This window comes from Anopheles merus, chromosome 3R (assembly GCF_017562075.2).
Source record: "Anopheles merus strain MAF chromosome 3R, AmerM5.1, whole genome shotgun sequence".
Classification (NCBI taxonomy): Eukaryota; Metazoa; Arthropoda; class Insecta; order Diptera; family Culicidae; genus Anopheles; species Anopheles merus.
Genome location: NC_054084.1, coordinates 9,695,895 through 9,723,890, shown reverse-complemented (window position 1 = coordinate 9,723,890; position 27,996 = coordinate 9,695,895). Strand labels below are relative to the sequence as shown.

The 27,996-nt window shown below is 48.5% G+C and overlaps 1 protein-coding gene across 3 annotated transcripts; it reads left to right on the top strand.

Annotated features, from left to right (window-relative positions):
- Positions 1–5: 5 nt before the first annotated feature.
- Positions 6–27,848, top strand: LOC121595206 (tyrosine-protein kinase hopscotch). Of its 3 annotated transcripts, XM_041918979.1 has the most exons (15): positions 6–1,143; positions 11,041–11,189; positions 17,393–18,517; positions 20,357–20,679; positions 20,803–21,073; positions 21,164–21,321; positions 21,417–21,512; positions 22,375–22,488; positions 22,571–22,875; positions 22,994–23,121; positions 23,207–23,858; positions 23,938–24,051; positions 24,154–24,704; positions 24,786–25,123; positions 25,217–27,848. In XM_041918979.1, exons 3-15 carry the CDS (start codon positions 18,266–18,268, stop codon positions 25,362–25,364), a joined length of 3,450 nt encoding a protein of 1,149 aa, XP_041774913.1. In that variant the 5' UTR covers positions 6–1,143; positions 11,041–11,189; positions 17,393–18,265; the 3' UTR covers positions 25,365–27,848. The 3 variants fall into 3 exon arrangements, with proteins under 3 accessions (XP_041774913.1, XP_041774912.1, XP_041774914.1); XM_041918978.1 differs by lacking the exon at positions 11,041–11,189; XM_041918980.1 differs by lacking the exons at positions 6–1,143; positions 11,041–11,189 and adding an exon at positions 1,524–2,232.
- The last annotated feature ends 148 nt before the right edge of the window (positions 27,849–27,996 follow it).

The following is a 27,996-nucleotide window of genomic DNA, read 5'->3' as shown; positions in this document are numbered from 1 at the left end:
ACAGAAATACCACAAGCGGACGCACAGTTGTGTTTTTGCGTTTGCTCGCGCTTGGTGGAGCAAATTTAATACACACACACACCACCACCACCGCCAGCTTCCCTGTGCATTGCAGGATCAGGCAAGTGTTTCGCCCTGAGGGAAACAGACGGTAACGGAACAATTGTTGTTTAGTAGCCAACGGGGCAATTGATTGGATTTTACAAAACGCAGCCCTCCCCTTTCTGTCCATACAAGGATTCCGGGGTTTTTGAACGTGCGCTCTGTGTGTATGTGTGTGCGTGTATGTACAGTGTTGGTGCTGCAAGTGCGTTCTAGATGCGTTCGTGGTGTGCGTGTGTGGGTGTGTGAACCGTCCTTTTTCGGTGGAATGCAACCTAGAGCAGAGCGTCCGTAAAGCTTCATCCCGTACGCGCGTGTGTGTGTGCGGGTGTGTGATATGGTTGTGTTTTTCCATTCCTTTCCCACCTACGCTGCACCGTGCTAGGCTGCCAAGGGTCTGGAAAGGGGCAAAACAGTGGAAGTGAAAACGACGCAGTAAGAGTGGGAAGAGCGCGGGGAGTGCTCGGAGGTTAAGCTCACTCAGCTGCACGCTCCGGGCTTCCTTCCTAGATCCGGAAGCGAGGAGTCTCCCTTTGGCGTACAGGGCAGCTCTAGAACCCGAGGAGGTTTATAACAAAAAAAAACACACACACACACACCCGTTTATCCTCTACATCCACCTACGGAGTGGCCCCGCGGATGCAGTGTTGTTTTTTTTGTCGTTGCCGTTGCTGTTATTGTGTCGTTGTGTTTGAAGAACGTCCTGTTAGTGTGCGCGCCTGTGTATAAGTGTGTTTGTGCCTATGTGAATTTCGAAGGAAAAAAGGTAGCAGGCGGTGAGAAGGAAAATCCCCAAATCGTGTCTATTTCATCCCAATCCCAAAGTGAATGTGTGTTGCGTTGCATGTAGAAATTGTTCCGAAATTGTTCCAAAAAATTGCAAAGTTTTCGTGTGTGTGTGTGTGTGTGGGTTCGTCGTCGTACAAACATCATTTTCATCAGCCATCAGCCCGTAGCAAAAGCCATGAGAGGCGGAGCAGGCCGTTGTCAATCGGCACAGGTCGAGAGCGGACGAGCAGCACCACGGACGAGCTGAGAAAGGTGAGTTTTTCCAGCCCGATTTTCCAAGTGCACTGCAACACGGCGCAAACTACGCGGCGTAAGTTTTGGAATTAAACCCCATGTGTGCTTATGTGTGCCTGTTTATAATAGCATAAAAGCATCAAGACACGTGCCGTCACCCCATTCGATGTTCCTCTCCTCTCCTCTCTTTCTCTGTATGTTGGATCGTTGGGCATTTTCCTTGAACTGCACGTAAACATTTCGGGTTCCGGGAAAATCGTCCGCTGCTGTTGCTCCCCGCGTGTGCGCGAACGCTTGCTCGGGTGTAAATGCTGTAATGTGTGTGTGTGTGTGTGCGCGCGAGGTTGTATATGTGTGCTGTAAGTGTATTTCACCCCACCGTTTTTTTGTTCGCTGCTGCGCGCCTACGATGATGGTGGTGTGTGCCCTGTCAAAATCCATCAGCACACAGGCCTCAGGTCCCCCGGGCAGGAGTGTGGAAAAGCTGCCCTGCTTCCCAGTAATAGAATGAGCTGAATGAACGAAGGAAAAAGGCCACCCTTCCCATTTGTCTCGTACCACGGTGTTGGTCACCTGTGTGTGTGTGTGTGGACGGGAAAAAGGCCATCGGTTGCGCTGTTGTGAGACACGTTTCGGACAGGTTCGAGTTGGGTGTAATTTTCCCGGGAGTGCCGTCGCCATCGAAGGATGCGAGAAGGAGGGTGGCCGTTTTTCCCTACCAACTCTGTGTGTCCTGTAGAAGACAAGGAAACAGCTAGAGAGATAGAGAGAGAGTGTGTGTTACAGGTTGAGAGAAAAACGACTGAGCGGATGTGTAAGAAAAAAAACCGTTGGGTGGCTGACGGAAAAATCATCCCTTATGAGCTCTGTGTCTGTGTGTGTGTGGGGGATGTCGTAATACCCAAAGTGTGTGTATGTATCAATTCCAGGATCATATTGCACGGCCGCCGCCATCGTCCGGTCCCATCAATCCAGATGATAGGATGGAAGAGTATTGCGAGAAAGAGAGTGAGAGAGAGAGAGAGCAACAGTAGTAGGCCAAAAACAATCGAGAAGGAAAAAAGGACGAACATCAAACATGCAGCAAAAATCACACAGAAGCATCAGGTTGGTGTACAACAAGAGAGAGAGAGAGAGAGAGCGAGAGAGAGTGAAGGTGGAAAATGCGCTCCGAGCGGAGAGCAACAGAGAATGTAAGACGTAGCAAACGTTGATTTCGTCGGTAAGGTTCCTTTTTTTTCGGCCCTGTAATGGCTCGAGCCTTCTCCATCCCTTCGTCCAATCGATCGAAGGATGTCATGCCTATCGATGCCGAGTGTGTGTATGTGTGTGTGCACGAGCGGTCAGGGGACGGGCTCTCGGGGTCAATTAGCAGGAACAACCGCTAATGCAAACAATGTTTTTGTTTTTTGTTGGTTTTTCCCCCTCCGAAGGATAATTGCTTGGTCCTTTTTTTTCTCTTTCCTGTCAATGTGTTTGTGTGTGTGTTGCGAACGCAAAAATCAAATTTTCAATCCCCTGAAGAGGAGCGCTCGGCTGAAAAACTGCTCACGCCCACACGAGTGCGCCACACACTCCCACCCACCCACCCACGTGTCTCTTCGAGGTCATGCCAGGGCAGTCGTGGCTTTCGCTTAAAACTGCATTCGTGGAACACAATGTACGGCGAACAGGGGGGTCGAAAGTGAAGTAAAACAATAAGAACGGCACCAGAGAGTGTGTGTGTGTGTGATTGTTGTTTTGGTTTGTGCCACGCTGGTGCTGCACGATGACGCTGGCAACGGTTCTGGCAATCCGGCATGGACTCCGGTTTTCCCGGAACCGTTCCGTTCTGCAGACGGGGATCGCCTTACCTACTTTCTCTCTCTCTCTTTCTATCGCTCTCATTCTCACTCTCTCTCTCGCGAGCCGTTTGTTAGGTCACGCATTAGCAAGGAAGAAAGTTGTTGCTCTTTCCACACGCACGCACGCACGCACGCACGCACGCACGCACGCACGCACGCACGCACGCACGCACGCACGCACGCACGCACGCACGCACGCACGCACGCACGCACGCACGCACGCACGCACGCACGCACACACACACACACACACACACACACACACACACACACACACACACACACACACACACACACACACACACACACATATGCAACCCCGGGATGTGTAATTATTATTACTCGGTACTGGCATTTAGGCCGTGGAACTGAACAGCCTCCTCTCCAGCCACCCGCACCTTCGTGCGAATTACACTACGGCCCTCGTCCTGCATCCTGCAACAGCGGGTTCCAGCAATTCTGCCAAACGCAATTCAAAGTACTCGGTGGGGGGAGCGATGGAGCTTAGGCAATAACTTTGGAATGCAGCAGTGCGTTTTGTGCTTTCGCCGGAAACCCAACCTCCTCGACGGTGCGGCAAACTGCTCCACAGTGTGAGAGAGAGACTTCCCGGAGCTCTGCACCCTAATGCGATTTGCGAAGGATTTATGTATAAATCCGGCCGGGCATATATGTGTTGAAGTGGGTGGGAAGGTGTTTTTTGATTTTTGGGATTATCATTAAATCGGAGGGAAATGTGAATTGTGCTCCACTGATGAGGTGACTGGAAATATCCGCTGATAGCATGTGTGTGCTCTTGTATGATGGTACTTCTTGGGGGCTTGTCTCCTCAAGTGTGCACGATTGATCTATCCTTTTGTGAATCTAAGCCTACAAAAGTCTGGAATTCGGTCAAAGAGTGTCAAGAGTGGGAATCATTTCCGGTATCTGGTCGAGTTGTTTGTTGCACTAAACCTTCCAGTATTACGCGAATTGCCATTTGCACGTGTCTTTGAATACCTCTCGGATATCTCTATCAGAAGACACGCTCGGAATTCTGTATTGGCACTTGTTGATCGAATGGAATATGACTGGGCGACTTCGGACAACATCATTGGAGAAACTGGTTATGGTTTTGTGATTTTCGTTAGGACCTCTCGGGATGTTGCCTAGGACATTTCAGATGTCCAGTGTAGGATTGGAACGCATATTTCAACGACGATGTCCATCAAACTTTTGTACAAGAACTTTAAGCCACGTTATCTTCTCATAGCCAATCAGGACATATGAGGTTCTGCTTTACCGTACTACGTGTACTTAGCTAAGATCCGTTGGACTGGGTACATATTCAAATTTTAAGCCTTAATAACATAATAACGCATCTTGCAATGAGCCCCTAACAATCCATCAAACTACAATTTCATGCCCCATGTTCTTTGCAAACATCTGACAGAAACAAGAACTTTGCTCCAAAATTACTTCTCCCGCCACAACGAAATCCCTTCCAGAGGCTGTGAGGCTCACGGTTATATTTAGCAATCAAATTTGAAATCTGTTTTACATCGACCGTTGTTCGTTCCCCCGGGCAAAGATTGTGTCAACTGGAAGCCATTCGTTGGTGTGACGTATAATTGGAAAGCTTCATCCCGACACGTTGTTAGGCATTTTTTGTACTTCTGTTTTGCGCCATGATCTGGACACACTGGGCGTTAATTGAGTTCCAGCGGGGGTTTTAGGACGCTATTTTTAAACCTCCAAAAACCGTGCCAAAATCCCTTTCTCGAGATCAGCGAATACATCGATCCCCGATGCGAAGGTAATGCGTCCACCGAAACCTTTGGGGACCATAAAAGCAAAGCAAAAAAAGATCTGATGGTCCAAAGGGGAGGAGTACCTCACACTAGTAACAGGAGTGTGTGTGTGTGTGTTTGCATTGCTCCAAAAAGCATTAGGCACGTTTTGGTAAATGCGTCTGCGACGTAATAAAACCAAACCCCCACCCGAAGCACGATAAATACGGGAGAAAGCGAAAAAAAACAGGGAGATAACACACCCGTGCGCGCGCGCTCCCTTGTTGGGAGTTCACCACAGGCAGCGCGTAGCAGGAAGGTGTAAGCAGCAACGACAACGAAAGAAAAGGCACAACGCCTGGATCAACGAGCTTTCAAAGAAGTTCTCCCCGATCAACGCTGTTTGTGGAACAACCGTCCGCACCACCGCACCACAGCCTTAGAACGACCGACCAGGGCAGCATTATTTATGGCGGTCGAGAGGGGCAAGTTCTGCTAGCAGCAAGTTCGGCCGGGATAGGTCGTAACAACAAAACACACCGGGGAGTAGTTTGAGGAGGATGATATGATAAGGACCAGGGGGGGGGGGGGGGGGGGGAGATCCAAAACGGAGGAGCTGGTTGTTGTTTGTATTGCTTATACCGTCTTTGGAGCAACAGCAGGCAGATTGATGGCTGCGGCTTGGCTGTAGCTACTACTTGAAGGAGAGGTAACATCTCCCATATTCTGGTCGTTCCCATCCCCGAGACTGGTTTGAAGTTTGACGGGAAGGAAAGGGAGTTGGGGAATGAAATGGAGGGATTAGAGAATATCGAACACAAGACGTGCGCTCCGCCGCCGAAGACTTGCCGTGAAGATGTGGCCAAACTCACCGCCCCAAAGACACACACACTTTGCGCGTTGTGGAGCGCGTTTGTGAATCTTGAAGAGTTGCTCTTTCCCTATTTCTCTCTCTGTGGCTTTGGCTCCCCCCCCCCGGAGAAGGCTTTACTTAAACGAATTGGTTATGTTTGCCAATGTGTACGACTCCTTTGTCCACACCCCCGCAGTCAGGAGTTTTTTTTTGTTTTGTTTTGTTCTGGGGAGGTTGGGGAGGTCTCCGTCTCATTGGGTATTCATTCCCATATCCCTTCTTTGCGTGCCTTTGCGCACAAAAACGGAATGGAGATCGTGTTGTGTATATGTTTGGTTGTGTGCTGTGCTGTGATGAATTTATGAACAGCCCGGCGACTGTTCTGGCTTCGTGTCCCCATGGCAATGTCCCATCCCCAGTGTGTCTGTGTGTGTGTGTGTTGTCTGGGGAGAGTGGGGCATTAATATATCCATTACTCCATCATGTGCTGATCAAACGAAGGCCCGCGCCCGTCCATAAGAACAATAATGCCGGGAGGGCTGCTTTTGCGGGCGGAGGTTCGTCGTCGGGTGTCGCTTGCGTTTGGCAAGGAAGAAGCAAGGGAAGCATCCACAGCTCCAACATATGGCTGGGTGACCGGGGAAAACGCGCATTTCGGTATGGAAAGGGATTTTAATTTGGCCGTTTTGGTGGGTACAGGACGCTTGTTCGGCACACTTTTCCCCACTCTTGATCTGTCTCTGTCCCTTCGTAGAAGTTCGGTGGGCCGTCTCTCCGTCTCCTTCAATGTATGTAATGTTTATGTATGTTTGATGAAGTGCTTGCGTGGCACACAGAACCCACCACTGTATGGGGACAGCAGCAGCGAAACCATGTTGACCCGGCATCCTTCGGTCATTGGTGCGCGGCGCGGTCTTGAATTAATTCACCAGACGGCACTTCATTACGTGCGTGTGCAGCAGAATTGCTTTTTTCTTGTATGCCCTCTTTTCCTCTCCAGCACCTTGCCCCTCTCTTCTCTGGCCTTTTTGTTCGTCGCACCCCGCAAAACGTTCCTAATGCGAAATGACGCGGACACGGAGGCGCTTTGGCACTGTGTTGGCATATGCTGTGGCCACAAACGCGAAGCTAATTGATTTTCATGTTTGGCGGTTCCAATTGTGGCTTCTGTGCTTGTACAAGCTGTGGGAGCGGAAAAGGTCCCCCGATATGGGCACACACACACCGGCGCACAAGCGCACATATTGGGAGGGGACAGCGCGAGGATCATGTGGAAACGATTTCGGAGTCGTCCCGCGCGCCCAGCACACGCACGCTCCGTTTGTGCTTTATACGGCCCGCAGGAAACAAAAACAAGCTTTATGATTCTATTATTAATTAATGGACAATAACCTGTCTTCCTCCGCTGTTAGGTCCATCTCCCTCCCAGTAATGGCCGCGGCATTATGCGCTAATTTGGGCGGAGGTTTGTTTTTTGCGCCCCACCACTCTTAATACAGGGGGGGGGGTTGTTTTCGTGCTTGTAGGTAGGGCAAAAAGGGGTTATGTTTTATTACAATTTATTACCGTTTTGCTTGATGAGTTTGATGCTTTTTTAATCTTATCTTTTTTTTTTTTTTTTTGGGCAACGGAGCACTGAAGCTATGTATATGATATCATCAGCTGATGTGTCAACGTCACAAGATATTTCCAAGAGACCTTTTTTAAATTGGATTAAAATTTGCAATTTTATTTCTGCCGAAAAGTCCGCTTATCGTTGCGATCTAATCTTATCTTGTGGTAAATTCCCGCCGTTCGAGCACGGACAAATGGAATTCCTTTCGTCCAGCTATTCCGCAATACTTTTTTGTATCGTCACGTTTGATAATTTACAGACAAACTTTCGCAATGGTTTTGCCTGATAACGGTGCCCTAATTTTACACATTCATCTGCTCGCGGGTCTGCAGCGGCAGTGGCCGTGTCCCCGTGTTGTTTCTATGCGCCCAGGGCAAAACCCAGTTGGTCTAGAGGGCCGTGTGTGACTAACGCCGTCGGGTGTGTCCGCACCAGTGTTTGTTTGTTTACACTTTTACGCTCCACAGATTATCAATCGGCAGCAATATTTGACCCGAAACTCAACCGTATTACACGGCCGATCGGTCCTACCCGCACACACACACACACACACAGGCGGGCGGGGTGATCAAGCGTTATCAGTTGTTGGGGACCGTGTGGACCCGTTGGAAAGCGCTATCAAGTCAGGGGGTTTTGGTGATATCACTGGCTGGCTGGCGTAGTGGAGTGGTGTGGCAGAGTTGGAATATGTACCACAGCAAACAAGAACCTTTAAAAAAAAAAAGTACGCGGACAAACGTGTGTGCGTCTGTTATACACATATTGTGAAAAATGTCAAAAATAGAAATTTACGTTTCAGTTCGACTGGGGCAGCACCCGGTTGTCTCTGGTTGTTGGTTCTGTTGCCTTTTTTTTTTTTGCTTTTGCTGGCTGTGTTGCCTAGAGTGTCCAGGGCGTGCGTGCGAGGTGTGTTGTGCACGCTATGCTTAACCAGTCCCGCCGACCCATTTCAAAAACGTCCCAGATGTCAATTCATTTCTGCAGCCCCGCAGCAGAGGACCCCAAGGAGGAGGTTCCGTTACCCGCGGATCGGGTGTTTCTTCGCCCTGATGGATGGGATGCCCTTTTCTGGACGGTCCACCGGCGTGTCTCGCTCGCAGTATATGTCTGCATGGTGATGGCTGCCAGCTCAGTTCGAGTTAATGTTGTGTGTTCCCCGTTTCCAATCGTGCATATGCTCATGCTCACACACGGCATCGGGCTTCAACTTGGATTTCCTTTTCTCAACTTACAGACACAAACCCACACGGTGTAATGCTGGAGTCTCATTCTCTCTCTCTCCTTCAACCAAGAAAATGAAAAAAAAAACCTTGACTTGGTGGCTGCAAGAGATTGAAGAAGAAACCCCCACTTTTCTTACCGCAAACGACGCAACGCGACTGACTTGATAATCGCTGCTTAAATACGGAACCCCCTTCACGGGGCCTTTCCTGTCCTTCCCAGCGCTCGTTTAAGGCGATGGGCGATGTTTTTATGCTGCCTTCTGATTTTCAACTTATGCTGCTACCCCTTTTTTTTCTACTGTGTGCTTGCGCTTTCCAGTTGTGTCTGTGTGTATGCTACAAGCAAGCAAGAGACCACAAGCGAAGGCGAAGGAAGAAGGCAAAAAGAAAAAAGACACGCCACACACATTTAATTGCTCATGCGCGCAGCCCTTTCTGCTGCCTTTCCCTCCTTTCCTCGCTCTCTCTCTCTCTCTCTCTTCCCTTGGCGATGGTGTAGGCTCTCTTTTGTTGGCGGATCTCCTCCGTGTCCCGGTCACGGCGTGCTGCTGCGACTCGACTTGACTTCACGGTTGTTGATATTTATGTGTCTGGTTTCGTTTAGTCTTGTGCACCCGCTATCCTTCCCCGTCCGGTACCTGATCGTGCTCTCGTTCTCTTTCTCTTTCTCTCTCTCTCTATCCTAGTTTCCTTCACGATCCTCGTCCACAACAGGCCTAGCCAAGAAGAAGAAGGTTCGTTTTCTGGCTCTCTCCTTCGTTATGCTCCTTCGGTTGACGCTTGATTAATCGAAGCATCAACCTCCCAACACCACCACCACCACCAACCACCGCTGCTGGAAGGCAAACTCGCACTGGGATGTTGTCTTTCACTGAAGATATCACTTTGATCCCCGCGCTACCTCTAGTCCTCCGAGTGGTTCCCGAAAATGACACGAGATCTAGGGAACAGCGAAGCACAGAAAAACGAAGAACGATCCTCTATCGCTATCTGTCCTTGTGTGTCTTTTTGCCTCGTTTTTTTTGTGTTGGGTTCGGTTGGCTTGGATCCTTCGACCCTTTGGGGCGGCGGGCAGACACGCACGGTTGTATTTTTGCTACATTTTAAATGCTTGTCTGTTGGAATAAATCCTCCTCCCCTCCCCCAGTCGTCCCCATTTGTTTCTCAAGTCCTTCCACCACGCTGTTTCTGTTGTGTAATCTTTAACTGCTCTTCTTTAGGCGCAGCGTGAAGCTGCTGCTGCTGCTGCTGGCTTTTGGCATCTCCACGATCAGAGCAGCGATTTTAATTCGTTCTCCAAACCCCCATTCCCCCCCCCCCCCCGTGCGCAGCGGAAGGAATATATTTCACTAAATTTCAAATTAAAGAAACATGTTCTCCCCCTGCTTGTTGACATTCGATGGGAAACGGTGCCCGTAGCTTGTACCTTTAGCATTTTAAAAGTTTTGGTTTGTGTTTCGCGATTTCTTCCTTTCTTTTTTTTGGAAATCACAAACCTCTAATGTGTGTGTAACACGATCGGTAAAGGTTCTCGTAAATATCAAACCGAGCCCGATGTTGGTAATGGGAGCTTTGTTGGCTGTCTTCTTTTCTGCTTGCCCTCCTGAAAACTGATAAGATTAAAGTTTATGCCATGCAATGCGGAGTGAGAAAAGTGATCGATCAACCCCGTTTTTTTTTTTGGAGTTGATGCAACGTTTTGGGGTTGATTCGGCCAACTCCAACAGAGGGAGGCTGACGTCCTGTCCCACCAAGCGCACACACAGTCCAGTCGTCGGTATCAACATTTGATTCTTTTGTGTAGTCTACGCCGGACTTGCCCAGGTCACAGTTTGTTGGTATAAACTTGGCTTGTTTCTAGTCAGAATTTGGTTACAAATCAATCTTTGCTCACAGGGTGGAACACGGTTGAGGTTTCTGATTTATTTTCGACCTTTTTCATGGGTCGGGAGTAATCGATTCTCGAAAACAAGTTGCTTGCAAGATTAGAATGTGGGGTTCATACAGTTCATACAAAGTAGAATAAGCGCCATTTGGTGCTTCACGCCAAGGATCTTCAGCACAGTCAATGCTGTTTATAACTTGATGGATCATTCACATTCAAATAAGCTCCTGTGGGCCACGGCAGAGCTCTCTGCTGGTGGTGTTGTGTCATGGTCCTAATATTTCCCGTATTCATATCATCGTTAACGCTTCTCTTCCCTTCAAGCGCACTTGTTCGGTTTCGAGTGATGGAAAACTTACGGACGCCACCAGTTTCAATATTTAACGGAATGGGAAATAAACCCATTTTTCTGTAATTTTGTGCATCGCGCCACCATTTGAAAACCAAGCCCTACTGTTCCTTCCTCTCGCTTCCGTTAATACAAACGCTTTCCTCGTAATGATATGCATGATCGGCAAGCCCGAAGCGCGCGCATTATTTACTCCTTTTTAAACATTCCACAGCGGCGGCATAGGTTTTCTACCGCGTGTTGTGTCCCGCTGCACATGCATTCGGGGTGTGTGCGTTGGCGGTTTGTAATTCAAACCACTTCCTCGGCTCCACAGCGGCCGCATCCACACACCGCACACAGTTGACGTTAGCGCTAATGGAAAATATCAATTACAGGCGATCCCTGGCCGACACACGGTAGGTGCGTGTTCTGATCATGCTGAACAACACGGCCGGGTGTGGTTTTGATGGTGGTGTACTACATACGGTGAAGCAAATGAAGTCCAACCGTCAAAGCCGCCTCTCAATCGGCTGATGCCTTTCAGGTAAAATTGATGTGCGGGTTTGGGAATGGGGGCCTACAAAGGTGAAAGCATATATGCGCCTATTAATTGTAGCTTTTTGTCGAAATATTAATTAAAATGGCACACGCACACGGACAGAAAACAAACCCACGCACAGTAGCAGACGAATGTTTAATTATGTTGATTGAATGATGCAGCTTAAGGCATATTTAGGGAAAATTTGGCGTTATTTGGGAAATGGAGTTAAGGAGGCAGTTTGTACAAACGAGTTAATTGTTGTTTTGCATACCAATTTTGGTGCATTGAATTTTACTGTCCCTTATAGTAGTGTGCTCTCTGAAGTGCATCCACGACTCTGATCTGATTCCGGCTATTGATAGGCCGATTCTGAATCCGGCTAAGTCGAAATCACTAGTTTCGACCGGAGTCGCTGTCGTCTGAAGTTGGTGTCGACCGGAGTTGGAGTCGTCAGGAGATGTCCGACGCCAGACGAATCCGAACGACTCCGGACGACTTCGAAAGACTCTGGATAACTCTCTGAAGAACTCCGGGCAACTCCTGAAGACCCCAACTTCGGACGACTCCGGACAACCCCGGAAGACTCTGGACGACTCCGGACGACTCCGGACGACTCCGGATGTCTTCGAACGACTTGGGACGACTCCGGACGACTCCAGACGACTCCGGAAGACTCCAACTTCGGACGACTCCGGACGACTCCAGACGACTTCGAACGACATCGCATGACTCCAGATGACTCCAGATGATCTCGGACGACTCAGAACGACTCCGGGCAACTTCAAACAATTCTGAACGTTTCCGGACAATGTTGGGCGGACCTACCGTCCCGAGACGGTTGCGAAATTGTCGGATTTGGATCACAGTTGACTCCGGAATTTTCTCAAACTAACCCATCACTAGTCCATTCATTGTCGAGCAAATGAATTGCGATCCGCGTGACACATGGCCTCCATCCAGCTTTCCTTCCCGACGGTGTCTATCTCCAGGCCTTTTCGTTGAAATAATTCCTCACCGTACAACGCACCATGTTTTTCTTTCCTTTTTGCAAATTCCCGAACGCAGCAGTTACAAAACACTCTCTCTCTACCTCGGCTCTGTTGCAAGCACCGTTTTCCCTTCCATCCCGGGGTTTTTGTGGAGTGGCTCTTGTTACAACTGCACTCCAACTGCTGCGGCAATCCCTTTTCGCATCATGTGCCCTCTAGAATCAAAACAATAGAACTATGCATGCCTTCCAAGTTGGCAAAAAGGAACTCTCCGTTCGAAGGGATCGGGTGGTTTGGGGGGGAGTGAGTTCAGTATGCACTGAAAAGTGCATAATCCGATGGAAATTGTGTGTGTGTGTGTGTCTGTGTGCGCGCTCGTTCGTCATTTCGAGCGCTGCATCGGATTTCGCGCGCGAGGATGTTAAAACGACGGCACATTCTGTTGCAACGTCTCTATCACCCTTCGGTTGTGTGTATGTTCCCCTCTCTCCCTCTGTCACATGTACTTTGTCGCTCAGACTATGAGGAGCAGTAGAAGGAAGAGGCGGTAAACGTTGAAGGGCGAGGGGTTTGTGCAATTATCGAAGAAAGCAATCTACACCCGAGTCGATACGTGGCAGAGGGTGGTGAGTTTGGTGTTGGCGGGGACCGTTGCTGCTGCTGCTGCATGTGCACACACACGTACAAGTTAAAGATAACCTTCTCCCTTCTTACCATCACCCCGCTATCCATCCACTGCTGCTCAAACAGCGGAGCTGCGATTGCAAGTGTAAACAATGCAAAATTTATTAATTTATGCACCAAAGCCGTCCGGTACAGGGGAAGCGGCGGAGAGTTGGAAGGGCGGTAGAGCGATGTGGTGGCGTGTTACTCTTATTGCGGAAGGGAGAATGCAGTTGGAGGGGCGGGAGAATGCTATCATTTTAAAACACGGCCAACCTTCTCTCCAGTCCGCGCGCGCGCCGCTCGTATGCACTTCTCACTTTTATGCACCAGCGAGTTGCAAAATCGTTTCAAAAAAAAAAAACGAACAAAGTGCATAGAAATACATTAAGCTCTCGGGTCTTTTCATTTCCATTTCGCAGAATGAACTCTCCTCCAGCCCTTCTCCAAGGGGTGGTAAGGTCGCAGGGTTTCCTTTTTTTTTAATTGAATTTAATTTAATTTCTCCCCCCCCCCATAGTTTGGCAAATTGTTTAACAGTTATGCAGATTATTTTACAGTTTCGGATGCAATTTCTGGGTAGGTTGTTATAATGTGAGCTAAATTTTATTAACTGGATTTTAATATTCTTTCACTTGTTGGCTTTTTAATTTATTTTTGTTGATATCCTTATAATGTCCTTAATGTATCCTTAATTTGTCCTTTATAGGTATGACTTGTTTTGCAAAATCTACCACATAAAATGATACATAACCTTCAAAATGTAGCCAAATTTGTAAAAAATGCCAATTTAATTACCCACTAAAAACCCCTGCAAAATAATTGCATGCCAAGGAAATGCAGCTAAAGCACACTTGCCGCCGCTACTGCACTTGAGAACTGCCTTCCCCCCTGTGTGTCCCGTGTGTCCCGTTTGTAGGCTCCCTTACAATGAAGCACACAGCACACATGAGCTTTATGCAAACGCGAAGCGACGATGTGTGCTGCCGGTTGGCGCAGCGAAGAAAGCATTCGTTTTAACACGGCGTGTCAGCAATTTATACCGACGACGACGACAACGATAGGGTTTTAGTGCATTTATCTAAACGCAGAACACAGAACCACAAAGCGCGGGGGTTGAGAATGCGCGCGCGCGCACTCCATAAAGTGTAAGCAAAGATCTGCGTTTAACTGAGATCGTTAATTTAACCCTTCTGCTGCTGGCAAGAAAAAGGAAGAAAACGGGGCAGAAAACAGGGCAAGGAATAATTAAAACAAATCTCTTCTCTGCCTCACTGGTCAAGGCAGACAGGAGAAGAGTCTTTTCTCCGTTGCATCCAAAGTGCATTCAGCCGTATAAAGTTGATGAGAGAGAAGTAATGGCGCGTGTGCGTTGCATGGTGCTGCCTCCTTTCGTGTGTCGAATGCCCGGCTACGCAGATCGACGCAGCAGACGACCTGCCCAATTGTCAACGCGCGGCCATCGTGGACCTTATGCGCGCACTCTCCCTCCCCTCTAGGGAGAGGAGGGAACAAGTCATGCAATGGCGCGATGCGGAATGTATTTCTCAGCTCACACTGTAACACCTGCACACACACCGTTCGTTTTTGCACCGAAGCAAATAATCCGTCCCAATGTGCATGTGCTCTGCTGCTGTGTGTTTTGTGTTGTGGTTGGTGTGCAGTTAATGTGCATTAATTATCAAGCTTGTGGAGGACGGTGGTGCTTGAGGTTGAGGCGCGCTTTAAAACCGAACCCCGGGAACGGTGCGCCAAGCGCATTCTCGCGTGTGCTCGTTAGGATGCAGTTGTTCAAGTGTTGAAGTTAAAACCAGCCAGTTGATGGTTTTGGTCACGAAAAATCGATACGTCGGTGTGTGTGTGTGTGTGCTGCTGCTGCCTTTTTCTTCGTTTTGTGTGGCCCAGGGGAAAATCGAGAAAATATCGAATGATGATGCAGCAGCAGCAGTGGCAGTAACGCGTCAACGAGCCGCGCTCTCATTTGCACATTTCAATCGCAAATATATCGCGTCTCTGCGTTTCTGTTTTATTATATTTTTAAAATACACAAACAAACGCATTTTCTACGGCGTGTGTGATGCCGCCTGGTGGGTGGGAAGAAAGGGAAGTCGTACGTCATTAACGGCGCCGCCGCGCGTTCGTGTGCCAGCAGCTCCGCTTGCAAGATTACTTTTTTTCGTTTTGTGACTGCCCACACATCTGAAAGTGTTTTGCTGTTTAAATAGCTTCTTTTGTTAGGACTAGCCCTGTTCGGTATGCGTAAGGATAATTAACTAAAATAGCATAACTTTCCACCGAACACAAACTCAAGTCGATCGGCAAAAAATTGTCCGTAAAATGGCAATCAAATAATTAGCATCAAATCACCACCAACCAAGTTGTATGAGCACGTTCGTGCATGATCGGTTACAACATCGGTTGCCTGTCCCGGGGGCCTGCTGCTATTCAATATCTATTGTTCTGGGAAAAACAACACCCCAAAGCTATGTTGAATGGATTCTACCAGTTCACATGAAATTAGTGCAAAACCACCACCCCCACCTCTCTGGGCTGTGCTGGTGGGGAACGTTTCATTCTGATATCAAAGAGGTTAAGGAATGCTTAACTGGCGACAGTAGATGTTAATGGAAGGGTTGAGAGGGGTAAATCTTGACAATGATGTTTCTAACTGATTCCCCAAAAGACGCGGTGTACCTCGCGGGTATCCCGACGTCATTGACAGTGATTAAAGGTATCAACCACAGATCGATGGCTTTCGGTTGAAATTGGCACACGTGAAGAAAGGGGACATATGATTATGATTTCTGAATCAAAGACCTTCAAAGTACAAGGTCTAGTGCTGGGTAACGTTGGAAAAAATTTGGGGACGTGACCGACTAGGCCTGCCTAGCCAGGAGTCGTCCGGAGTAGTGTTTAGTCGTCCGGAGTCGTCTGGAGTCGTTTCGGAATCGTCCGGAGTCGTCTGGAGTCGTTTCGGAATCGTCCGGAGTCGTAAGGAGTCAAAGTCGTACGGAGTCTCCCGAGTCGTACGCGGTCTCCAGTGTCGTCCGGAGTCGTCCGTAGTTGGAGTCATGCGGAGTCCTAGCCGCACAGAGTCTCCGGAGTCATCCGGAGTTGTTCGGAGTTGTTCGGAATCGTCCGGACTCATCCGGAGTCGTCCCAAGTCGTCCAGAGTCGTCCGAAGTCGTCCGGAGTTGTCCGGAATCATCCGGAGTCATAGTCGTACGGAGTCTCCCGAGTCGTACGGGGTCTCCAGAGTTGTCTGGAGTCGTCCAGAGTCGTCCGGAGTCGTCCGTAGTTGGAGTCATGCGGAGTCATAGTCGCACAGAGTCTCCGGAGTCGTCCGGAGCTGTTTGGAGTTGTTCGGGGTCGTCCGGACTTATCCGGAGTCGTACCAAGTCGTCCAGAGTCGTCCAGAGTTGTCCGGAGTCGTACGCCGTAGTTGGTGTCATTTGAAGTCATAGTGCTCCGAAGTCTCCAGAGTCGTCCGGAGTCGTCCGGAGTCGGCCGGAGTCTATTTAAGAAGAGGAAAAAACACCATTAGTTGAAATGCCTTTGGCCAACTCCGAACGACTCCGCACGTCTTGGAACGACTTCGACTCCGCCCGACCGCAACTGCGGAAAGAGCTAGTGGATCCAATTTTACCCGAGTCGGAATCGAACTAACAATAGCCGGAGTCGGATCGGAGTCGTTGGGGCACGCTCCAAAGCGTCGTCTGCGTATCTAGCAAGGTCATTTTTTCACCAAACTCAAATAATAAATTTCACTTGTTGAGCTATATGAAGATTGTAGCTGCTTTGTATGTTTACAATTGATAATTCATTGTTAAATCACCCTGACAATGCGTTCGTTTTATTTTACCGTAAAAATCCCATCAAACCAATCATCAGTTACAATTAAATCTCTAATGAGCATTTAAATTCGTTTTGTCTACCCAACACCACTGTCTGCGTGTGTGTGTGGTTTTGCGTGTCGCGGAATCATTTTAATGCGCGTTTAATTCCTCCGATCAAACCGCGTTTCGCGTGTGCATTCGTTTCACTTATCACGATTCTACTGACCCTCCACCCCCTGTTCAATGGCTTTAAATTATGTTAACCCACCCATTTATTGGGTTTATCAGAGTTCCGGCTTTAAGGGAGGGGATTTCATTCCCATCCTATCGCGTTAACGCGCTCGCGCTCACTGTCCTGTCGTGGCGTTATGCCCGGCAACAGGTTACCGCATATATTATTAACTCATCCTTCGGCTGTCAGTAGTTGTTGAAATTGGTGGTCACTTTCCCGTACCACTCGTTGGTGGTGGTGTTGTGGTGTGATGATGGCATCGTCGATGGTTCGGCCGTTAAAGCATGGGCGTCCGCGGAATCCCCGGGGTGGTGGTGAAGCTTAATGAATTAAATATATACAGATATACACACCCTTTACAGTGGAATTGCTATTTGGGCGCGCATAATGTAATCAATTGTTTTACCAAGTACCGAGCTACCTTCCTATGGTCAATTAAACTGTTTCTTATATGTCTCTCTCTCTCTCTGCTTCGAATCGTTACAGCCCAATACATACGTACAGCCACCGGCTAGAAAGGATGGTTATGGGTGGCCCTGCAACGCAAGCTTGCCAAAGTGACCTCCCAACGGACATCATCGAAACCGTTTGAGCAAGGAACCAACCACAACCACCAATCAACTCACAGAGTAACGGCCACGAGCCGACATTCAAGCGTCTGAACAGATGTACAGCAGACGACAGCAGGACCTACCCACGTCTAAGCCTTGGCGACACACACTCACACGCACACGGAGTGGCTCCAAAGGCATTCGGTTTGAGCCCGCCTAATTAAGCACGTAGAATAGAGCAGCCGAGCAACAACATTCCTCTGCCGTTCATCAATCGCGTCCGATGCATCGGTACCGATGTGTGGTTGGTGTGGTGCAAAGTCGAAGGAATTTTATATCTGTGATATCTGTGTAAAATGTTCAAAGTGCGTTTAACAACAACACGTGTGTGCGGTTGCGGAAACGACGCGGATATGATGCCATCCCGTTCGCGGAAGGCGAATGAATTGATCAAATGTCACACAGAATTAGAAGGTTTCCCATTTTAATGTGTCTAGTTCCGTCGAGCGCTGGTCGATGAGAGCGTACCAGATTTAGAGCAGGTTAGAGCTAAGAAAGAAGGAGCTTGAAGGAGTTTGAAGTTTTAAACAATGTTACTGCAGTTATAACTACTTAAACGTCTATCTTGTTATTTGCGTCCATGAAAAAAAGTGTCCAATAAACACACAACGCGTCCGTATTGGTAGTAAAGACAGCAAGCTGTAGAGATTAGAGAGTGGTAGAGAAAGGATATCATTTTCCTTCCTGTGTGGCTACCGGTGCGCGATCGTTGCGCCGGTAGTTGACCCGCGGAAAAACCCCGTTCGCTATGCCCGATGAAGCGGCGTACCAGGTGTTCAACTATGTGGCGGACTGCTTCATCCAGGTGCCGGTGGTGGGCCGCGCCAGCGGTGAGGACGATACGTGCGAGCGTGTCTGCCGGGCGGTCTGCGAGCAGCTCAAGATAAAGCCGGTCGTGTTTGCGCTGGTCGGGTTGCGGCTGCACGACGAGAAATGGTTCCTGGCCGGCGGGAGCCGTCCGTCCACGGACAAGAAGTACGACTTTCGGTTGCGGTTCAAGGTAAGCTGTTGTCAATTGTGTCAATCCATGTGTCAGAAGCACAGAAGTTATTGGAGTGCTTTCTTGCTTTTTTTTTTTTAAATAATAAAAGACTTCGACGGGTGTAAAGATTGTTTGTGGGGTGAGCTTACAAGTACGTCCCACCCCGGTAGTGGTGGTGACACAGTTAGAGCAAAAGTTGCATAGTTGTAACTTCCATGAATTATTAGATATCCATCCCCGGCTAACTCCGGGAGCGGCAAAGAGAAGGAGAGAAAAACAGTGGAAAAAGCTGAAGTGAAACATTAATAAATTAAACATCCAGGCCCATGCATAACTAATAAAAAGTGTGCTCGTGGATCGATCGTGGAAGCCAGCAGCGGCCCATTCGGGCTGTTTATTTTCCTTAGCCCCACACACACACTGCTGCATCCATAATTAATCCTCCAAGCGTTCTTGGGCTGCACTGTATATGCCCCCGTAGGCTTCACAGAACACACTGTATAACAGATTGGGCAAACTTACTTTTATTTGATTATTCTCTCTCTTTCGGCAGTTGTTGTTGCCTAGGGCACTGCCTAGACCGATTAGTTTGGTTGCACTTGATATTAAATACATGCAGTGGTGTGTGTGTGTGTGTTTTGTGCTCTTATGGCGTATGGGTGTGGTTCGGAATTGTAATATAACTAATCTATTTGCCTTTTGGACGCGATGTTCTTGATGGTGGGACGTGATTTTACGTTCGTTCGGTTCCCTTGCTCCAGTGTACGGTTTGCTTTACGTCGGAAACTTGGACGGTACAAGATATGGAGAGAGATAGAGAGAGTGTGTGTGCGGTGAATGGATGCAAACCCTCTAAAGCAGTCGCTCCGGGAAGACGGTTGTTTGCACTTTTCGTGGCAGGGGGAAGGACTAGATAAACGGGTGTGATGATTTAGCAAAATATTTGCCTTCCCCTCCTTCTCGGGATGTGAAACTTTAAACAATTGCGCTAGTTTACATCCGCTCCAGCCGCTCTATCTTAACAGCTCTCTGTGGTCGTCTCCCGTTTTGAGATAGCAAAAGCCTGTAACCCCCACGACGAGAGAAGCTAGCTGTAGCGTACGTATACCTGGTACATAGGAATTTATCTTCGCGTTTTATCGCTTGCAAATGGCACCCCTGGGCAGGGATGTTCATCTTTCGGTTGTTGGCAAATAGTTGGTTTTTTGTTCTATATTGCGCGTCCTAATTATGTTCGGAGTAGTGTTGTGCTTCTTGAATTTTTCGTAATGATTCATACGTAATGATTTCTGAATCTTTTAAGTTTCATATGGCCACATATGACGGGGTATTGCAAACATTGACTCTTTGGACGTTGGTGAATCTCTTTAGATTGATGAATCCTTTGTGATTCATCATTTTTAGAGATCCACGAATCATTAGAGATTCATGAATCGCTAGAGATTTGAAGACTGCAATCTTCAAGGATTTATGATTCATTAGAGTTCCTTGAATCTGTAGATATTATTGTTTCTCTATAGATTCATAAATCTTCAGGGATTTATGGTTTTTTTTTTTTAAGATTCAAGAATTGTCAGAGATTTAAGAATGTTCGAGAAATTCGTCAATCATTAGTGACTCATGAATCCATAAAAAAAATTATCGACTTAAGGTTCATTTCAAAGATTCACACTCTGAAGATTCACTCAGATTCATAAATCTGGATCACTACTACCTATCTCTAGTCTGGAAGACAACCACAAAAGGATGTTGTTTTGTATATTCAAAGCGAAAGGGCTCTCAAAACAAACAAATACTACGAAGATCACATTTGATATTCACATGCATTCCTCTTCCTGTTTTCACTAATTTCCTCAGGTCCCGGACCTATCCTGCCTGAAAGCGCTCGACCAGGAGCTGTTCAACTACTACTACAGCCAGCTCCGGTACGATCTGCTGCACAACCGCATCCCGGAGATCGACTACCGGAAGTACAAGAACAAAATACTCGGCTACGTCGTGAACGACATGTACCGGAAGATGATCGAGGACAAGGTCGGGCTGAGCGAGCTGAAGCGTGACTTTGAGAAGTACATCCCGCGCAAGATTAGCCGCGAGCATTCGGTGTGCTTCGTGAACGTCGCCCAGAAGCGGATATTCGAATCGCTCAACTCCATCCAGAACCGAGATCACGATGTGAAGTAAGTGGTTTGGGGGGAGGGGGGGAGGGGAGGCGGCGGCGGCACAGCCGACAACATGCGTCACACCACCCGTAAGATCCTTTTCATGTACAAACTCTCCCGTTTTTTACTATCGCAACACAGCTACGTGAAGAACGTTTACATCAACGATATCGACAACATCGCGCCGGGCTATCTGTACGAGGAGTACGCCGCCGAAATACAGTACCCGCGGAGGGAGTTCAGCTCGCGCACCGGCAAATGTCCGGTGAAGCTACGGTTTCAGCCCTACGGTACGGCGGTATCGAGCCGCGAAACGACCAAGTACGGCTCGACGGGCGGCGGGCTGGAGCGTACGCTGGACCACGAGGATGCGACCACGACGCCCGGCCTGAAGGTGTTTTATGCCAGCAAGGTAATGTCCGGTCCTGTTATACGCGCCAGAGGACCTTAGAATGTGCTTGCATGCTTACTCCATACTCACATTTCGCTTCCATTCCAACAGTGGCAGCACGTGACGAATATCGACGAAATACTCACCATACTGGTGGAGAAGCTGACGGTGAAACTCGCGCTGGAAGACCAGTCGGAGCCATACTGTATAGACTTTCATGATCAGACTGAACTGAACTCGTTCGTAACCTGCCTAGCCGGTTACTATAGGTAAGCTGGCATGTGTATGTCTTTCCGCAAACCCGGCACCTAACATGCGGCATTGGGGGGACGTCCTCCACTCCGTTACCCTTTTCTCGCTACAGGTTAATGTGCAAATGGACCGTGTATCTATGCCAGGACTACCTTTCCTCGCCGATGCTCAACTTGCTGAAAGAGCTCAAGTGCCACGGTCCCATCGGGTGAGTCGTTTTTCGGTGGGAAATGGTGGGGGGGGGGGGGGAGGTGTAGTAATTCCGGTAAAATCATCGAAGCTGGGTAGGGTTTCATTCATACCCGAGGACCAAGTTCCACGCATTCAGCAACAACAGTACGCAACGAGCGAACGAGCCGAACTGCGCCTGTCTCCCGGTCTCTGCTGCTCGTATCTTGGAAAAAGGGCTTAGACCTAAAGTTGCGCTTTCCTTTCATTGTTTTATGTGTGTGTGTGTGTGTGTGTCGGTGCGCCGCGACATCGTATACACCGAGAAACTACCGAGAATCGGCATGTCATCGTCGTCATCATCATCCTCCGCCGCCGCCGCCGCCAACGTGGTTGGTGTGTTCCGTCCGTCCGGGCCGGATGAATGGAAAGTTTACGCAAAAGCCAACCATCCTGCTGCTGCCTCGGATTGGGGGGGGGGGCGTGGGAGGGGAGGAAACATTCTTCGAACTTGGTGCGCGCACTCTCGGTGCATATCATTTTACAGGGCGGGCTTTAGAAAAATGGTCGCTAGGCGCCTTTTGTGAGTTTGATGAGTTTGAGGTACGGCATGTCATCATGAGGAGAGCATTTTTCGCGTTAGTTTTTTGTAGCATTTTGATATGCTCTACCGGATGGAGAAGAGGCCCGAGCTCAGCTTTAAGTGGGATTTTGAAAAAATAAGGACTTTTCCCCATGTATCCTTAGCTAATAGTTCGCAGATTGTTGAAGGACTGGGACGCTTCTGCGAAATTAGGCACGCAAACCTCCCTCCCACTGTTTAAGGGTGGCCATCGCCCCGTTTGGTCGGGGGTTTCGTTTAACCCCCAGCGTTCTTATGCCTTTTTTTTTCTTTTCTTCAGCGGAAAGTACTCCACCGACAAAATTCGGGAAAAGAACAGCAGCTGCGGTGCGTGCATTATACGCCAGTGCGAGGAGCAGTACGATACCTACTATGTCGATATGCTAGAAACCGAGTAAGTAGAAGGACGTGCAATTGTGCGCGGTGTTGTATGTTTTATCAATTCATTTATCGCACACCATCTCCTGCCCCTCCAGTGGACTGATAAAAACGTACAAGCTTATCCACGCCGAAGATCAGTGGCACGTGCAGCGCGACAAGGAGGAAGAGGAGGTACTGCACCGGTACAACCAGCTGACGGAGGCGCTGAAGAGCCTCAACCCGGAGATAACGAGCGTGTACCGGTTGCCACCATCGGACAACGATACCGCCCCGAACCTGCTGCTCTGCCGGCCGACGCACAAAGCCTCCCCGAAGCGGCTGCTGCGCGGCGGCACGCAGGAGCTCGGCCAGAAGCGGGCCTGCATTATCAATGCCGCCAAGGAGCTGGTTATCAATCGAAGTGCGTATGAGATACGGCGATGCTAATGCTGTTTTGCTAATGAATGAAAAAGGAACAGTTGGTTTAATTTGTGTTTGTTCGTGTTTTTTTTTTTCTCGTGTGCTCTTTTTCTGTACAGATGCGGTGGAAGATGAAAGCGACGGTTACACGAAGCGAACGCGGGCCGACTTTTTGCTGCCAAACAACAGCAAGATGGAGGTTACGCTCAAGCTGCTCAAGAACGAGAAGGAGGGAGAATATTTGAAGGTTTGTCGCTGCGCTACCATCATCGCGCGCCGCTAGAATGTGTTCTCTAACCAGCACACTGGGTGGTTCCTCTTCCCTTTTGCAGGACTTTCTGCAGGTTGCTGGCCAGTGGGCAACGATCGATTCGATCGATATCATCAAGCTGTACGGTATGACCGTTTGCAAACCCATCACGATGGTGCTCGAATTCCCCCGGTACGGTCGGCTCGATGAGTTTCTGCGGACGCGGCGCACCTCGGTACGGCCGACCGCACTGATCGAGATCGGCCATTCGCTGGCCCGGGCCCTGTACTACCTGCAGAAGCACGGCATCATCCACGGCCACATCCGGTGCTCGTCCATGCTCGTCACGCAGTACGACGAGGGCGAGCAGCGCGTGCTGGCCAAGCTGGGCGACCCGGGGATGCACGGGCAGCGCCGGCTAACCAAGCACGATCTGCTCTGGATACCGTACGAGTATCAGGATCTGAGCGAGCAGAGCGTGGCCCGGTTGCGGGCGGATCCGGCCACCGATGCGTGGGCCTGCACCTCGACGCTGTGGGAAATCTTTAGCCGCGGCATCAAGATGCACGTGTACAAGCCGGCCGAGTTTCTGCCGACGCGCAAATGGCTGCAGACGATGCCGCCCGAGCTGAAGGACTCGAAGCAGATCTACGAGTGTCTGAGCTGCGGCTGGCACGCCGATCCGGACAAGCGGCTCGCACCGCAAACGGTCGTGGGGCTGCTGGTGCATGCGCGTATGTATTGCCGAGCTTGGATTCATTTTTGAATTATAATAATCATTTTCTTGTGTTCAAATTGTTTGAAAACAAACAGGTCAATTAGATGGCAGCTACTGCACGGTCGGGAATGGACACGTGAACGGTCACTCGACGAGCAACATGCTGAATGGGTCCGTCTTTAAAAACAGTATCCTGTCAATGGAAACCAGTGAGTAGGATAGGAGAGGGAACCAAAGCTCTCCGCAGGCTCTTTTTCTTTCTACACAACGCCAATGCTTATCGCTTCTGTTTTGTTACATTTTCCCAACAGATTCCACCCTGATTCGGTCCCGTACCGACTGCACCTCCTCGTCCTACGTAAGCAACGGAAGCGACAGTGAGCTGCGCAGCAATGCCTCGAGCGGCAGCAGCTCGCTTCCGCTGCTCTCGAACTCGATCAACCGTTTCAGCGGCGATTCGTACTACGAGAAAACGTTCGTCAACTGTTCCGACTACATTCAGCTGAGCGGCAGCGAGCGCATCTTCTTCCACAACATGCTCGGGGAGGGCAATTATGGGCGCGTGTACCGGGGTACGCTCGAGCGGGACAACCAGGCGCCGCGCGACGTTGCGCTGAAAACGATCTACGACGATCGGCCCGACCTGGGCCGGGTGAAGGACGACTTTCGGCGCGAGGTCGATATAATGAAAAACCTGCGCCACACCAACATTGTCGAGTTTATCTGCTTCATCGAGGAGCTGGACAAGCTGGTGGTGGTGATGGAGTACGTGCCGCTGGGATCGCTGCTGGCGTACCTCGGCTACATGCGGTACGAGCTGAAGGAGCTGGACCTGCTGTGGATGGCGCGCGATATAGCAAATGTAGGTGAACGGGATGAGGAACCGGATTGTACGTTTTATAAAAAAACTAATGATCGAATTTCGTTCCATCTCCCCTCTTAGGGCATGAATTATCTGTGCGAGAAGAACATCGTGCATCGCGACCTGGCCGCCCGCAACATCCTGGTGGAGAGCAAAAAGTGCGTCAAAATCTCCGACTTTGGGCTGGCGCAGGTAACCGAGGGCAGCAACTACTACGTGGCGCGGCACAGCCGCGAGCTGCCGATCCGCTGGTACGCGCCGGAAACGCTCGAAACGCAAAAGTATTCCTCCCAGTCGGACGTGTGGTCGTTTGGCGTGACGCTGTACGAGATGTTCACGTACGGTGCGACACCGTACTCGCACGTGGACGTTAAGAGTGCGGCCCAGTTGTATCAACTGCTGCAACGCGAGACAAAGATGTAAGTGGTGTGTTGTGATGGTGCCGGTCGTGGTGGTTGACTTTTCGCACGTGTGATGTGATTCTCTTTGTTTCTCTTTCCGCGCACCGACAGATTACAGCTTCCGGAGGATTTTTCGTACGTGTACGATAAGCTGATGGCACCGTGCTTTAAGCGGGATCCGCACGAGCGCATGACATTCAGCGAGCTGCTGGAGGAGCTGAACGACATGATCAATCAGTACGGCGAACCGATCTATTAGGTTTCGCAGACAGGCGGATGAGTTGAATAGAATCTGTGAATAAGCGCTAGCGTGTTCTTGTGTGCGCAAGGCAAGCCATTATATTTAATGTTTGAAGAAAGAGAGCGAGAGCGAGAGAAGAAAGAGCACAGAAGATGGAAAAAGGTGTAAAGTCTTAGAACTAGCAGGTAAGCGAACCCAGGCACACTGCTACCACGACGGATGGTGTGTGGGATCTGTATTTTAACTTAACTGTGAGACGATTGCACAGCACTCTGCGCACAGCACACGCCATAAAAATGGGGAAGAACAAGTCGCGTCACCTTTCCTTGTGAGCGCAACAACGGTTGTCGTGAGGAGAAGAATCGTGTATTCCAAAGCCTAAACCGATTGCACGCGCGTTCGCACTTATGCTATGGATATAACTATACTCTCACACACACACACATACCTTCGTCAATTTTGATGATCATTAGATACACAGATGCGCTATTTGTTGTGAAGAGAATGTAGGGAAAAAAAAGAAGCCAAGCACATACATTCGCACTTGCTAAGAAACAAAACAGTATGGATAGTGTATTGAATGACGTTTTAGCCGTTCCTCTATGTGCTCTCCCTCCCCCCGTGATGAAGAAAACAAAGGATTAAGTGTGAAGGAAAACAAATTGAAAGCTGTAAGGAAAGATAGTGCGAAGAGAGAGATGCAAACCCGATGGCCGGTGTACAAGAAAGTATTGTGTGAACGAATCTTAATGGTTGTCCTTTTTACAAAATACTCGTGTCCCGTGTTCTAGCGGAATCATATTAGAAATAGTCTATTGGGAAACCTCGTCGTCGTTGGTTGCGCTTTTTATCAAGCAAAAGTGTGTGTGTATGTGTATGTGTACAGTTTAAGAGAGAGAGAGAGTGTGTGTGTATGTGTTAATTAACACTAATTACACAGCCATACTCGTACATACTTATAACTTTATTAACTCGTTATCACTTTACTCGTAGTGTGGCAATCACAAAACACGTGTGTGTGTTAGTAGTATGCCAATGTGCGCCTAAAATGGGGAAATACTAATAACAAAGAGGGCTCTATTAGTGGGTTGAACACACTCACACACATCCTGTTTAATGATGGGAAAGGAACGATGAAATGTATGTGCCGTGATTATGTATACATAGATGTGGCTTATTAGAGAAATTTGAAACAAAAGCTAGAAGAAAACGAAGCGAAGTAAACACGCAAGATCTACTATGTGTGTGTGTTACAACTCTAAATTAGTTTACAGTGCACGGGGACCTAACTAGAGCGAAATATTAGTAACAGGGTTTTTGGTGTAGCTGGAAGCGCTCAGAACTTTATCTCGAAATCCTACGAAAGGATGGGCGATCGATACATTTTTCCACGAAAACGCGGCGAGCCACGTCATGCTGCACTGTGAAAACGATCGCTTTGAGAAGAATTTTACTGTCCAATAGAGAGACACACACACAGGCACAGTCACACAACTACATACTCTATTTGGAACTGTGTTTTCCTACGATTACATTAGTTATGACTATTTTTAACCCCAACCTCTGGTACCAATTTTCTACACGGAGCCTTTTTCCTCCCCGAATCTTAAACTATCAAAAACTAGAGAAACACGATTGGATCCCTGTGTGCCCCTCCGATCTGTTGGGGAATCGCAAATTTTAACTAATGAGCGATATGATTGAGATTATTATTCAAGTACAACGACACACACACGCACACACTCACTACACGACCAAAACCTGCGGATAGACGAAATGAAAACGCTTCCCTGAAAAGAAAAATATATAGTTCAAAGTTTTTTGCCGACCGGAATATGGGGTAACTCGCGCGCCAAACGGTATGACCGTTGTGTCGTTAGTATGGTAGAAAAAGAAAATGATTCACGCCCTGCCCCTCAGCCCTATGGATGGCTTTTCGCGCCTGGAACGACTCTTCATCTGTGGTGTGTGTAATGATGGAGGGCAAACGAAAATTCCACCCATAAATTCTTTATTGAATTCTTGAGATCTCTCTCACTAGTAGAAGACGACCGGTAGCAGTTGTTGAACAAAGGAAGAAGCTTAGCAAAAAAAGTAAAAGAAACTTATATTAAAAGAAAAGGTAACGAATAATAAACATAGATCAATTTCTCAAAGTGCCACTTAAATTTGAAACCCGAAGACAAAGCAGCAAGCAGCAAAACACGCACGCTCATCACACCCCCCGCACTCACAAACTGCATAAATGGGAAAAAGAAGAAGAAGAAGAAGTAAAAGAAGAATGAAAAGAAAAAGAAGAAGAAGAAGAAAAGTAGAAACATTAGCAGCAAAACGTAAAACAACGATAAAAAACCCCCCAAGCAAGAACAAAACTAAAACAAACATGACCATTTTGTGGAAAATCAGGAGAGAACGAGAAAAAGACACACAAGTAAGCTAATTAGAGAGCGAGAGAACAAAACTCAAATGCAAACTGAGTAGAGAAGTGAATAGAAAATAGTTTAAAAAAGAAGTGTATATCCACAGGCGCTTTTAAAGCACTGCTTTGCAAAATGAATTTAGCACTCGGTGGTTTCACATAAAAAAAAAACACAGTTTTACCAATTAGATGGATCGATGGAAGAAAGCGTCAAATAGCAGATTAAATAGA